Source organism: Leucopleurus acutus (genome assembly GCF_964270905.1).
Source record: "Leucopleurus acutus genome assembly, chromosome: 6".
NCBI classification, from domain to species: Eukaryota; Metazoa; Chordata; class Mammalia; order Artiodactyla; family Delphinidae; genus Leucopleurus; species Leucopleurus acutus.
Window position 1 is genome coordinate 111,495,666 of NC_139149.1, and position 14,266 is coordinate 111,509,931.

Here is a 14,266-nt window from a genome sequence, read left to right on the forward strand (position 1 = left end):
GATGAATACAGTTTCCAACTTCACAATATTCACTCACAGTAATCCACACTCAGACAGTATTTTCACGGCATTGCTGAATCAGAGGTGTCACCTTTATGAGGTGTGGCGGTGATCGGTGAGAGGGAGAAGGTTGTATGTACAGTGGTGTGCTGATAAATGCCAAAGGACTGGCTCTCTGGGGGAAAAAGAGCTCTGATTTGTAGCATCTGCTGATTCCCATGGTGTAAATACTCCAAACCTGGCTGATTTCAAGCTACCAGCGCGATGTCACCAAATGCAGACTTGGGAAGAGATGGCAACAGCTGGCTCTCGGGAGCCAGTCTGAGCTGACCCCAGCACACCACTGGGTGCGTGGGCTAATCCAGTGAAGTTCCAGGGGGTGGGAGCCTCATTGTGCTCAGTGCCCAGAGAGGTTGGGGAGCACCAGAATGATGGGGCTTCGCAGCCATCCAGGTAGGAAGAGAACTTCAGAGGGGAGAACAAAAGTCACGCTTATTCTCTGCTGCCCACAGTGGCGCAGAAGGAAGAGGTTGGAGAAGCTGCTGGCTTTGACCGCCCACTCTCCGCATCTCACCCACCACCCCCATGGGAACCCTGACTCCAGGCTATCTCTGCAGGTCTGCAGCTCTGTCTTCTAAAGGGGGGAGAGGTTCCCACCAGGGCACGTTCACCTGGGCAGACAATATTACGGAGGTGATGTCATGAGAGATCCATTCTGAAAAAGGACCAGGCCTGCCAAAGCCGCCCTGGGGTGAACAGCATGCATTGGGGCACCAGGATTCTTTTTTTGGCCCCAGGATATTCTCTGAGGGGCAGAAGAGCACCTCCTCTCTGCCCCAGGTGGGGACTTGGTCCCAGGAGAGCTGCCCGTTTGTGGCCCTTCCCGTGAGACTCCAGAAGACTCCTTCCTGCCAGATCAGGGTCATAGCCACTGAGAACAATGCTGGGCAGGCTGAGCGGGCCCTGCGCAGGGGCAGGGGGTCTGGGAGAGCAGCAGAAGCGGCTGGGGCCTGTCCTTCCCAAACTGGGCCACTGGTGGGGCCTTTCATCTCCCGCCTTCCTCTCTGGGCCACTCCAGCGTCCGCTTGCCTCTGCTTCTTCCCACCCCGCTACCCCCAGTGCGGCAATTACTGCGTTAATTAGGGCGCTTTGATCATCTTTAGAAATGGCCACACTGGGGAGGGACACTGCCAAGCAATTAGGGGCAGAGAGGCTGGGAGCTCGGGCACCTCCTCAGGGGGTGGGGCTGCTGAGGACCCTCAGACACCCCCTGTCTCCTCCCTCCAGGAGCGTCTGCCCCCAGCATAACTGTAAGCTCCTCGGGGAATAGGGGCAGATGGGAATCCCGCCCCCCGCCCGCCCCCCCCAGCTCTGAGCCCTGGAGACAGGGCCAGCCCCTGCCCACCAGCCCCCCTCTGCCTGGCCCCCAGCCCAACCGTCAGCTCTTCTGGCCTGTCCAGGCCCCTTTGATGGAGCCGCAGAAACAAGGGCTCCTTTGACAGAAGGGGGGCCTCAGAGCCCGGATGATGAGACTTCAAAGGTGAGGGTCGAGCCCACTATCCCGTTCCCTCCCCCCACCCTGGCCCCCTCCCGTGTCCCCCCCCCAGTCTGTCCTCTATATAGCCCCCCAAGCCCCATTTCCCCTGTGGGCTCCTGGCAGTTAAGGGCCAGGTGAGGAACAGACCAAGGGAAGCCAGTCATTTTGATGTAAAAGAATAGAATCAGATGATTTGAGGAACAAGAACTCAGCGCCCAGGGGCAGGCGCCAAAGGATAGCGCCTGGAGGGTGAGCCCCGAGGGGGAAAGAGCACGGGCCGCTTGCCGGGCCCCGGCCACCATGCTGCTGGCTTTGCTGCTGCTCCTGCTGCCCCTCCCAGACCCGCGGTCTGCCCACGGGCACCCACTGTACACGCGCGTGCCCCCCAGCACCCTGCAAGGTGAGCCCAGGCTGCTCTGAGGGAGAGGCCGAGGTGGGAGGAGCACAGAGCAAGTGGGTCTCGGGCAGGGGGACGTGAGCTTGCCCTCCCAACTCACAAGGACCTTTGGCCCTTTCTGCCCACCCTGCTGGGAGAAGGGGCCAGGCACTGAGACACAGGTGGGAGAGGAAAGGGGAGGACGAGGGTGGAAGGGGAAGGGGAGCCGGCAGGCACTGCCCAAAGGCATGCTTTCCAGAAGGTTCTGGGTTTAGCAGGGAGGAAGGGGCCCGGGGGGCATCCCCTTGGCTATCTGGACCCCAAGGTGGGCAACTCGGCCATGGTTATTTTGTGTCAGTAAGCCTGAGTTCTGTAATATCTATACCTTTGGGGTGCTGTTTTTCAAGGTTTCTAAGGAAAAGCTGTTTGCAAAGATTCCAGCCCAGCTCAGCTGAAATTACAGAGATACCTCGGGTTGAGAATCTGAGACCGTCCGCTCTGTGTGCCGGGGCCTGGGACCGTGGGGCTCTCTGACCTCCCCATTCTGTCCCAGGGCTCCTGGAGCCCAACCTGCTTCCCCACCGGGTCCCCCAAGGCAGGGCACAGGGCTAGGGCGAGGTGGAGGAGCTCTTCCCCCACGGTGCATGACTTGTGCCCCATGTCCTAGCAGCTCTGTCAGCCCAGGGGACGAAAGTGTTGCAGGCTGCCCAGAGGAGCGCCCAGTGGGCAGTAAACCGGGTGGTGATGGAGATCCAGCACAGGCTGCATGAGTGCCGAAGTTGTGCCAACCACACCCCTCCATGCCCGGGTGAGCTGGCGCTGACTACCCTGGGCCCGTTCTCCTGTCCACCCCGCCCCTCCCTTCAGACTTGACCCCTCTTGGGGACAGAGACGGGGTGAGGCTGCAACCAAGATGACGCTCAGGAAGGTCTCCTCGAGTGGAAAGGGCACACCAGGCAGGTGTGCAAAGGCAGGAGGGCAGGAACAAATAAGTCTGGGCTTATTTGCTGAGCAGTGAGAAGTTTATGGCAGCTGAAACAGACCCTGAGTGCTACCGGGCAGGGTAAGGGGGGTGGGTATGTGTGCAGGGGGTGCCGGGTGAGGTGGCCGGAGGGCTCGGGCCCAGCCTGGGCTGGAGAAGAGTGGAAGGCCGTCCGTGAGGCTCAGGGGTCTGTTTCTCAGCAGCACCTGGGCGTCCCGGGCCTCGAGCCCCCCTCCTCCAGGATCCACCTGAGCCAGGTGAGGCTGAAAAGGCTCGAGGCGGGCAGGGCTGAGAGCAGGGTGGACCCTGGAGGGGTCTCAGTGGTGAGGATGAGCGGGACTCGTCCCTCCTGACGCCGCTTCGGCCTTTCTAGGGCCGTGTGGCGAGAGGCGCCCGGGCGCTGTCAACGTGACGCGGGCGCACGGCCGCATTGTGGGGGGCAGCGCGGCACCGCCCGGGGCCTGGCCCTGGCTGGTGAGGCTGCAACTCGGCGGGCAGCCTCTGTGCGGCGGCGTCCTGGTGGCGGCGTCCTGGGTGCTCACGGCGGCGCACTGCTTCGCGGGGTACGTCGGGCCCCAGGCCCCTGCCCAGACCGGATCCCCAGTGCGGGGTCCAGCTCTTCCGGGGTCGGCTGGCGGGCACCAAGCGCGAGGACCGGTCTCTGCTGCCCCCTGGCGGCGGCCGTCCCCTTTCCCACCTCAAGGCGCCCAGGCCGCCCAGCCAGGGCGCGGATTCTCCGGGGACTCACCGTCCTGGGCCTTCTCCCCACTCGGCGTCGCGGCTTCTCCCGGCCCCCAGGCGGAGAAACAGCCCGGCGCGCGGGCTAGCTGGGTGGTGCCTGTGGGCGGAGGGCAGGGTCTCCAGGGGACCTCTCTGCATCCTTGTGCTGCGTGTCTCCCGCCGCTCGCCCTGCAGCGCCCCGAACGAGCTTCTGTGGACGGTGACGCTGGCCGAGGGGCCCCGGGGGGAGCAGGCGGAGGAGGTGCCGGTGAACCGCATCTTGCCCCACCCCAAGGTGAGAGGGCAGCCCCCAGGCCCTCAGAGTTGGGAACAGCACCCCACCCCCACCCGCGCTGACGCTGCGCCGCCACCCCCTCCCCAGTTTGACCCTCGGACCTTCCACAACGACCTGGCCCTGGTGCAGCTGTGGACGTCGGTGAGCCCGACAGGGGCGGCGCGCCCCGTGTGCCTGCCCCAAGAGCCCCAGGAGCCCCCCGCAGGCACCGCCTGCGCCATCGCGGGCTGGGGTGCCCTCTTCGAAGGTACTAGGCCGGGCAGGGCCTGGGTGAGCCGCGCGTGTGCGTGGGAAGATTGGGGGGCTGGGGTGATGGAGTTGGGGAAGGCTGGGGTGTAAGAATTCTGACCTACACCCAGCTGTCTTCACAAAATGCTGCCCATCTCGCAAAGGGGGGGGGAGTCAAGGAGGGCAGTGCGGGGAGGGAGACCTTCGAAGCAGGACCCCTGCCCTCCAGGCCTGAGCCCCTTCCACTGCTTGCCTGTAGATGGGCCTGAGGCTGAGGCGGTGAGGGAAGCCCGTGTACCCCTGCTGAGCGCCGACACCTGCAGAAGGGCCCTGGGGCCAGGGCTGCGCCCCAGCAGCATGCTCTGTGCCGGCTACCTGGCTGGCGGCATTGACTCGTGCCAGGTATGAGCCCCGACTGATCGGAGGGTAGTAGTGGGCCACTCCTCAGGGGCGGGACGGCCTCCTTTCCTTCTACAATCAGGCTGTCACTCAACTTCTCTGAGCCTCTATATCCTCATCTCTAAAATGGGTCCAAGAGTGGTAACCCCAGTAGAGCTCAGAGCTGCTTTACCCTGCCAGCCATAAGGCTGTCATTGAGGGTGACATGGATCGATGCAGTGCCCTCTCTCTTGGCTCGGATCCTCACAGGGTGACTCTGGAGGCCCCCTGACCTGTTCTGAGCCTGGCCCCCGCCCCAGGGAGGTCCTGTACGGAGTCACCTCCTGGGGGGACGGATGCGGGGAGCCAGGGAAGCCTGGGGTCTACACCCGTGTGGCTGTGTTCAAGGACTGGCTCCAGGAGCAGATGAGCGGTGAGCGCCCCGTCCCTATTCCCCCCCTCCCCAGAGTGCCCGGCAAACTGCCCTGGGACGAGCGCCTTTCCACCCTGCCCGCTCCCAGCCTCCCGCGTCGGGAAAGACTGTTCTCCTCCCGCGGAGGGCTTTGGGGGCTATAGGGCCTGAAGAGGGGAAGCGGGGGTGGAGTAGGCTAGCCCCTGACGCCCCTCGCAGCCGCCCCCTTCAGCCGCGAGCCCAGCTGCAGGGAGCTTCTGGCTTGGGATCCGTCGGAGGAGCCGCTGGCAGACGCCGCCCCGCCCTGTGCCTTCTACGCCCACCTGTGCCCGGGGCCCGCGGGCGCCTGTGCGCGCCTGGCGCACCAGCAGTGCCTGCAGCGCCGGCGGCGATGTGGTCAGTCCCGTTCCTGGGGCTGGGCCGGGGACCCGAGGGTCTGGCCCACGTCTGACAGCCGCTCGGACCCTTGTCGCGCCCGCAGAGCTGCGCTCAATGGCGCACACCCTACTGGAGCTACTGCGGGGCGCCCAGGAGCTGTTCGGCCCGCGCCCGGGGGCGCGGCCCCTGGCCCCGGCCCCGGCTCGGCCCGCTCCGTCGCTCCGGGATCCTCCCAGGCACCTCTCCCGCGAGCAGCGGCTGCACTCAGGTAACCCAAGCGCTCGCAGCCCAGCCCCCGCCCCACCCCAGCGCGGCCGAGGCGTTCCCCTAACCCTGCAGCTTCCCAGGATCGCGGGCGGCAGGCACTGGGTTCCCGAAGCGGAGGTCGGAGCAGCGCGGGGAAGCGAACGGTAATGACGCCCCCTGCCGGCGGTCTCCAGTGGAGTAGGCCAAGGGTGGGCCGAGGCCCGCAGGGGATTCTCCCGGGGTCTGCAGCTGCGAAGCAGTTTCACCCCGCGGGCAGACCCGGTCTCCCCCTCCCTGGCACCAGGGCGGATGATTCTTTGGGGGAACTTGTGACTTTGGGCCCTCATCAGTGTCAACAGATGCTGGGCTTTGTGCTATCATTTAACCTCTCTGAGCCTTGGCTGCCCCTCGGCCGCCCCATCTGTAGCAGGAGGAGAAATCTGCCCACTGGGAGGTGTCCAGAGGCACTGGTGGGAATACCACCCCGGTTCCATGCTAGTGTCAGTCCCCTCGTATTCCCAAAGTCTCTCCCCTTCCTGCAGGCTGCCCTGGGCTGGAGCCCCTGTGGCAGAAGTTGGCTGCCCTCCAGGGCACCCATGCCTGGATCTTACAGGTCCCCGCCGAGCGCCTGGCCATGGACTTTCACGAGGTGGGTTCCTGGGCCTCCCAGACTCCTTCGCAGTGGCCTTGGAAGGCCTGATGGGGAGGGAGACAGGAAAGACCTTCCCCCAGCAGCCTGGGGTGGAGGTAGTGGGTGGTGCCCAAGGGGAAGGGGATGGGGAGGGTGGCTGTGTGTGAGCTGGGTGCTAGCTGGGTGTGAAGGAGTTGGGGGAGGTGTGACTGAAGGAGCTTGGGGGGTGTCCACGTGAGCAGAAAGTGTGCAGGACTGGGGGAGGGGGCTGGGGAAGGGCTGGGTCTGAGTGAGAGTTTCTGGGGGCGAGGAGGAAGGGGACCAAGAGGGGGGTTGTGGGCCCCTGAGTTGTCTCCTCCCTCTGCAGGTCCTGGCAGACCTGGGCTCCAAGACACTAACCGGGCTCTTCCGAGCCTGGGTTTGGGCAGGCCTGGGGGGCCGGCACGTGGTCTTCGGCGGCCTGGTGGGTCTGGAGCCAGCCACGCTGGCACAAAGCCTTCCCCGGTTGCTGGTGCAGGCCCTACAGGCCTTCCGCTTGGCAGCCCTGGCGGAGGCAGAGCCCTAGGGACCCCGGATGGCTTCAAGGCAGGGCCGAGGGCTGGGGAGGAAGGGGCACCACCCATTCAGCCCCCAGGTTCCCCCAGCCAGGTGGCCCTGAGCCGTGTCTCCACCCGCAGCCCCTGGTCAGGACTGCTGCTCCCAGGGCCTGCAGAGGGTCCAGGGAACATGATGACAAACTGTCATGGCCAGAGTTGGGTGTGGGTGGGGGCGTGGGGGAAGGGGTCCTGGGCCCAACGTACCTTCCCAGATGTACCATCGGAAGATCACAACTGCTTTAATAAACATTATTTATGATCTACGGAGACCACTCCAGAGCTTTCTTAGGATGGGACTGGGGTGGGTGGACATGGGATCTTTGGGGTTAGGGCCCAGCCTCCGGAAGCAGTTAGTTGACAGAGGTCACAAAGACACTGGAGAGGGGCTCCAGAGCCCCCCATCTCAGCATATCGGTCTACCTCCCAAGAAATGGCAGTACCGCCGCCTGTCACCACCCTGCTGTCCATGGCTGACCAGTGCCGCCCCCGATGTCCCGCCTCTCCATCCGGCCCCCACCCTCATCACTAGCGGTGGGGAGGCCCAGGCTGGGATCTTCGCCTCGTGTCCTTGGGCTCCTGCCCAGCTGGCCAGTCCCTGTCCCCACGCCCGCATCACCTGCCCCAGTTTCTCCAGCCTGCCACAGAGCCTCGAGGTGTCAGATTGCGCTTCCGGCGGCCTCTTCCCTTGGCGCGGCACCCCACCCTGCACCTGTCCGCTCGGCCACCCGCCCGCATTCCCCAGCCCTGCCGACAGGAGGGGCCGACCCAAGACCCAGTCAGAGGAGCAGGATGGAGGGGCCTGTGTTAACGCTGGGGCTGCTGGCTGCCCTGGTCGTGTGTGGTAAGAGTGACCATCACCCGTCCCTGGAGGGTCCCCCAGGACCCCTACCCAGGTCCCCCATGGCATGCTCCCCTCCCGTCCCCTCCTACGTGGGGCTCCCTCTCCCAGCGTCAGGCCCACCTCCCCACTTCCCACTGCCATTCCTCCCTGGAGGGGCCACCCCCCCGGGGCCCGCTCCACGCCCAGCAGGACCTCAGGGCGGCGTCCCTCCCGGGCCCCTGTCCCTGACCCTCCCCAGGCAGCTGGGGCCTGAACGAGGAGGAGCGGCTGATCCGGCACCTGTTTGAGGAGAAGCATTACAACAAAGAGCTGCGGCCCGCGGCGCACAAAGAGGAGACCGTGGGGGTCACCCTGGCCCTCACCCTCTCCAACCTCATCTCCCTGGTGAGTGGCTCCTCCTGGCTGGGCTGGGGAACGGTGGCAGGGATAGCTTCCTGGAGGCCTGGCTGTCTCCTGGCCTGGGATGGCCGTGGAGGAAGGCCCAGGCCCCATCCCGGCCTCTGGTAGCTCCTCTCCCTGGGAAACATGCTCGGGGCCTCTCCGTGCCTCTGCATGCTGCCCATAGGCCTTGGGCTGAGGACGCCCCTTTCCCTCCAGCTTCAGTCCTGGGTGCCCCCGTTGTGCACCCATGACACACGTGAGAGGCCATATGCCCACCCAGCTTCCTGGTCTATCCATCCACTCCTGACTGCTGGGGGCAGGCCATTGCCATGGTTTCCCCTGGGTGGCAGCCGAGGGTAGGTGCCTGGTGAAAGGGTGCAGGCCCCGGGGGGACAGTCCTCCTGTTTGATTACAGAAAGAAGTTGAAGAGACCCTCACCACTAACGTGTGGATTGAGCACGTAAGGAGAACAGCCCGCACAGAGCTGGGGGCAGGGAGGGTGCAGGGCCCAGGTTCGCCTGTGCTCGCTTCTGCTTGGGGACCCCCAGCCTGCCTCAGACACTGTCCTCCGGGAGGGACTGGTTCCTGCCTACAGACGAACCCCAGGCCCGACCCCCTTCCCGTCAGCTGGTGCTGCCACAAGCCCAGATAGCGCCTTCTGTGGGTTAGGGTCGTCACCTAGGGAAGATTGTCACAGTACCTTGATGTTATTAGAAGACACTGTCTGCTACCCAGCCTCTTTTGTCCCAGCCCCAGCCCCTGTCCAGTCTTCTGCCAGGGAAGTGGTTGCTCGGGGAGCGGGGGGAATGGGGGAGCCTGGACAACAGCAGAGCCCACTGCTGACATTTCTTCTGGGCTTCCAGGGCTGGACAGACAGCCGGCTGGAGTGGGAGGCCAAAGATTTTGGGAACATCAGCGTCTTGCGTCTGCCCTCTGACATGGTGTGGCTCCCAGAGATAGTGCTGGAGAACAAGTTGAGCCGCAGCCCTCCCTGGCTTCCCTCCGCCACTCTGCCTCCCTTCGCCTTGAGCGTCCCCCTCCAGTCCCAAGCTTCTGACTGCCCGCCCTCCTCTGCCTCCCCCAGCTTGGCCGACTCCCAGCTGGCCAGCACTCACTGTGGCCCTTGTCCGTGTCCCGCAGCAATGACGGCTCCTTCCAGATTTCCTACTCCTGCAACGTGCTCATCTACCCCTCAGGCTACGTGTACTGGCTGCCGCCCGCAATCTTCCGCTCCTCCTGCCCCATCTCCGTCACCTACTTCCCCTTCGACTGGCAGAACTGCTCCCTCAAGTTCAGGTGCACCCACTTCTCCAGCCACCCCTCCCCCCAGGGCACCCTGCCAGGGGCTGAGGGAGGTAAACACGCTCAGGCAGAGGCCCCTGCTCTGTCCCGATTTGAGCTTCCCCTCCCCACCGTGGCCCCCTCCACCCGTGAACCCCCTGTGCTAGCCTTTCCCCCATCGGCGGCACCAGCCAGCGGCTGAGGCCCACCCTCTGCCCACTGCCCTCCCCAGTTCACTCAAGTACACGGCCAAGGAGATCACCCTGAGCCTGAAGCAGGATGAGGAAGACGGCCGCTACTACCCCGTGGAGTGGATCATCATCGACCCCGAGGGCTTCACAGGTGCGGGAGCCGCAGCTGCTGGGCGGGCTGGCCCCTCAGAGCCCACCCCCCACCCCCGCCCGCGGATACAGTCACACCGACATCCCCACCCCAGAGATGCACGCGTGCATACACACACCCAGGACGTGGACACACAGGGACACAGACATGCAGATAGACACACACAGGCCAGACCCTTCCCCGTCGGAGCAGGGTCCCTGGGGATGGTGTGGCCGACAGATGAGGGGGCGGTTAGCCTTCCTGCCCCCAGAGGGCCCGGGGGATGGCTGGGGCTTTGGCTGTCGTCCTGACGGTGTGTATGTTGCGCCCTCCCAACACCCCCCTCCCCTGTCCGTGATCAGGCTCAGATCTTTTACTGGGCCCTACCGCTCGCCCCTGTCTGTCAGAGGAGACCCACATCCCGCTGGCCCCGAGGCTGGTACATCACAGGGAGGAGGGTTCTTACTCTCACTGCCTTGTTATCCCCAAGCCTCCTTATTTGAACCACATATGGTCTCAGCTTCTATTTTTCCCAAGGAGAAAAAAAAAAATCGGTCCCAGAGGAAAACTTCCCCCTTGTAGAGTGAAACCTCCATCCCAACCCCCAGGGAAAGATACCCAGAAACAGAGTGTGAACCCTCGTCCGTGCCCCCACCCCGCTCCCAAGCCTCGCAGGCCCCTGCCGACAGGCCTGGCTGCGGCTCTGGGCTGGCTCACTCCACCCAGCGCCCCCCCCCACCGCCCCTGACCTGCCCCCAGGCCCACCCCCCACCCCCGGCCCCCTTGCCCGGCCTGACCCCAAGGCATCCATGTGCCACCCTCAGAGAACGGGGAGTGGGAGATCGTGCACCGGCCGGCCAGGATCAACGTGGACCCCAGTGCCTCCCCGGGCAGTCCCGGCCGCCAGGCCGTCACCTTCTACCTCATCATCCGCCGCAAGCCGCTCTTCTACGTCATCAACATCCTGGTGCCCTGCGTGCTCATCTCCTTCATGATCAACCTGGTCTTCTACCTGCCGGCGGACTGTGAGCCCAGCCCCCGCCCCCTCCCCGAGGGCCCCTGAGCTCGGCCACCCCCGCCCTGCCCCTCACTTCCTCCTGGGGGTCACCATCCTGGTGCTCCCTGCCCAGGGTCCAGGAACGAGGGGCACGTGGCCTGTCAGTGGCAGGGCTCAGTGACCCCGTCAGACATCCCCCAAGTGGACAGGACCCCTGGGGGTTCCATCCCTCTTGGACCTCCCCTCTGCCTCTCATGATGGGCTTCCCAAGGACCCTAGGGAGAGCTACAAAAGTGTCCCTCTGTCAGGGCAGAGATCGGGCCTGTGTGGTCACCACTGTGTGACCGTGGGCCTGGCTGTTGAGCCAGTGGGTGGATAACAAGGTCTCTGGGAAGCCAGGGCATGGGGCGTGCAATCTACACACACCTGGGTTGAAAAGGACACGTGTCATCTGTGGTCACTTGGCTATGAGCTGGGCACAGTGAGTTCCAGAGACAAATGTGACCCCGCCCCGGACCCTGACAGACAGGGTAGAAACTACAAGACTAGGAGTGCAGCCTGGGGGGCGGTGGGGCAGGAGCTGGAGTCTGGCTGCGAGGCGCATTGCAGACCGAGAAGCAGCGCTGGGGCGGGGCCATGGACCCAAGACCAACGGGGCCAGCACCGCACAGCACGCTGAGGGGCGCAGGTGGGAAGAGCAGGGCGGTGCTGGGCTGGGGTCTCTGAGCAAAGGGCTGAGAGCAGGAATGTCATCTGGGTGTGAGGATGCCCTGGGGCTTTCTGTGCGGTGGAGGGACAGAGAAGGTCTGTGATTTAACAGGGCTGAGTGGCAGGGGAGTGGCTAAGGAGGAAAGCAGGGGTTCCTTGAGCTCTCACCCAGCGGCAGGCAGCGTCTGAGAATTTAACACACACTCTCTCCCTTTGGCCGCCCAGCTTTTAGTGGTTGAGGAAACTGAGGCACAGAGAGGTTAGGCTGCTTGCCCAAGGTCACCTAGCAGTAAGGGGCAGCTCCTTAGCCCAGGGCACCATGGCATTGTGAACAGTAGTGCAGGGACCACCGTGGGACCAGAGGTCACGGCTAAGGATGGGCTCCTCAGGTGGCGAGAAGACGTCAATGGCCATCTCGGTGCTCCTGGCCCAGTCTGTCTTCCTGCTGCTTATCTCCAAGAGGCTGCCAGCCACGTCCATGGCCATCCCCCTCATCGGCAAGTGAGTGCTGTCCCTGCCTGCCTCACCCCGCCACTCCTCGCCCTGGGCGGGGGCTCCAGGCTGCACCTGTGCCCACAGGTTCCTGCTCTTTGGCATGGTGCTGGTGACCATGGTCGTGGTGATCTGTGTCATCGTACTCAACATCCACTTCCGCACGCCCAGCACCCACATGCTCTCTGAGGGAGTCAAGAAGGTGAGGGCTCAGTAGCCAAAAGCTGGAGGTCGTCCACGTGCCTCTCTGCAGGGAGATGGGTGAAGCCACAGCGGTACCCACAACAGGGGGTGCTACCCAGCAGCAAAAGTGGCCCTGCTGCTCCCCACGCCCCAGGCTGAATATTACATAAAAGAAGCCCGATGCTAAAGAGACTGCAAGATTTCCTTTCTGTGAAGTTCAAGGACAGGCAAAACCAATCTTCAGTGCTAGAAGTCAGGATGGTGGTTCCCTCTGGGTGTGGGTAGGAATTGATGGGGGTGAGGCAGGAGAGAACATTTTTGACATACAGTTCTTATCTTATCTGAGAGGTGTTTACACAGCTGAATGCATCTGTAAAATTTCACCTAGCTACATACTTAAGATTTGTTGAGTCTACTGTGTGTTTGTTATACCTTGATTCAAAGGAAGGTGAGCAATGTGGGGGCAGGGTGCCCAGGAAGGGGACTGTCCTTGCCTCCTGGCCTCTGCAGGGCCACCTGGTTGTTCTGGGACAGCTGAGGATACTTTAGCAACTCTTCTGGTCTTAGCTCTGCGTTGGGGGCATTTTTCTTACTTCTTTTTTTTCATATGTAATTCATTTTCAACAAATGAGTTCTTCTCTGTAATGAGAGAGTTGGAAGCAACCTAATTGTCCATCAGTAGGGGATCAGAGTTCTTCTGCTATAATGAGAGAGTTGGAAGCAACCTAATTGTCCATCAGTAGGGGATCAGAAGAATAAATGACAGCATCAGACTGGCAAGCACTTTGTGGCAAGCCAGGAATGGAGTCACAAATGTTTGGATGTGTGAAGGTGACCCACGTTTGTAAAATGGCCCCTCTGACCTGCCATAGCTCTTCCTGGAGACACTGCCTGAGGTCCTGCACATGTCCCGTCCGGCAGAGGATGGGCCCAGCCCTGGGACCATGGTCCGGAGGAGCAGCTCCCTGGGCTACATCTCCAAGGCAGAGGAGTACTTCTCGCTGAAGTCCCGAAGTGACCTCATGTTTGAGAAGCAGTCAGAGCGTCATGGGCTGGCCCGGCGCCTCACCACCGCACGTGGGTCCCTAATGGCTTGGAGTTCAGCCCATCCATGGGAGATGGGGTGAGGGCAGGCCCCATGCCCACCTCTGGCCTGGTGTCCACAGGTCGGCCCCCAGTAGGCTCTGAGCAGGCCCAGCAGGAGCTCTTCAGTGAGCTGAAGCCAGCTGTGGATGGGGCCAACTTCATCGTCAACCACATGAAGGACCAGAACAATTACAATGAGGTGAGTAGCCACAGGGTTGCTGTGTACAGATGTTCAGGTAGTGCACTGATCGAACACATATCTTAAGGGGGCACAGTTCCCCTCAGAGATACCTATCGACTTAGTTGGAGTTCACAGTGGGTGCAGATTCCAGGCCTCTCGGGGAGGGGGATCCCATAGCAGTGTGCGGGGTCAGGCACACACTCAGATATACACACAGGCGCACAGCTCTGCCCTATTGGGGCCACACTCTGGACCTCCCTTAGGGTCCCTTTTTTCTCCCAGCTGCCAATCACTTTCTGTCCCTGCTCAACTCCCAGCTTGATACTCCAGACAAAGCCAGACATTTAGAAGGCGGCCCTATAGGGTTGCTCAGTACCACACAACTTTAAAAAATTCTCCCCTGACAAAGGGGCATATTTTCCTAGTTCACATATAGGCTAGTGGCAGCACTGAGAGGCTGGGAGGGAGTCTGCGGGCCTGCTCTCTGTCTCCTGGACAGACAGAATGACCAGCCCCGCCTGTGGCTGGAGGTGGGCCTGGGCCCTTGCTGGGGACATGGCAGCACATCCCATCTGCTACAAGCCCGAGGCAGGCCCCACAGATACGCCGAGGCCGTGGGCCCCAGGTTGGGGTGTGAGTATGTGGTTTGAGGGCCCTTCCTACCCCACTGTCTCTGTCTCTGTCACCCTTGCCCCCAGGAGAAGGACTGCTGGAATCGGATAGCCCGCACAGTGGACCGACTCTGCCTGTTTGTGGTGACACCCATCATGGTGGTGGGCACAGCCTGGATCTTCCTGCAGGGCGCCTACAACCAGCCTCCACCTCAGCCCTTCCCTGGGGACCCCTTCTCCTACCGGGAGCAGGATAAGCGCTTCATCTAGAGTGGGCGTGCCCTCCCCGGCCTGGCCCAACAGCCAGGGGAGGCAGCTGGCCTGAAAGGGATGTACAGGGGGTGCGGTGGATAGCTGTGTGGACAGGGGTGTCTGCGAAACAACCAGCTCTTCCTGGGCAGACCG

General features: G+C 62.9%; 2 protein-coding genes across 4 annotated transcripts; both read left to right on the top strand.

Annotated features, from left to right (window-relative positions):
• Window positions 1–1,837: 1,837 nt before the first annotated feature.
• Window positions 1,838–6,835, top strand: PRSS56 (serine protease 56; the record flags this gene model as incomplete). Its single annotated transcript, XM_082841737.1, has 13 exons — window positions 1,838–1,937; window positions 2,584–2,691; window positions 3,099–3,152; window positions 3,269–3,458; window positions 3,811–3,910; window positions 3,998–4,157; window positions 4,398–4,540; window positions 4,787–4,949; window positions 5,148–5,324; window positions 5,410–5,574; window positions 5,654–5,716; window positions 6,095–6,201; window positions 6,551–6,835. The coding sequence occupies 13 exons, from the start codon at window positions 1,838–1,840 to the stop codon at window positions 6,746–6,748; spliced, it is 1,728 nt and encodes a 575-aa protein (XP_082697863.1). The 3' UTR covers window positions 6,749–6,835.
• Window positions 6,836–7,568: 733 nt separating this feature from the next.
• Window positions 7,569–14,131, top strand: CHRND (cholinergic receptor nicotinic delta subunit; the record flags this gene model as incomplete). 3 transcript variants are annotated; one of them, XM_082841934.1, is made up of 12 exons in its annotated part: window positions 7,569–7,620; window positions 7,850–8,004; window positions 8,417–8,461; window positions 8,865–8,974; window positions 9,142–9,297; window positions 9,515–9,624; window positions 10,428–10,628; window positions 11,698–11,809; window positions 11,888–12,002; window positions 12,856–13,060; window positions 13,150–13,268; window positions 13,949–14,131. In XM_082841934.1, the coding sequence occupies 12 exons, from the start codon at window positions 7,569–7,571 to the stop codon at window positions 14,129–14,131; spliced, it is 1,563 nt and encodes a 520-aa protein (XP_082698060.1). The 3 variants fall into 3 exon arrangements, with proteins under 3 accessions (XP_082698060.1, XP_082698061.1, XP_082698062.1); XM_082841935.1 differs by having other exon boundaries at window positions 7,859–8,004; XM_082841936.1 differs by lacking the exon at window positions 8,417–8,461 and having other exon boundaries at window positions 7,859–8,004.
• Between the last annotated feature and the right edge of the window lie 135 nt (window positions 14,132–14,266).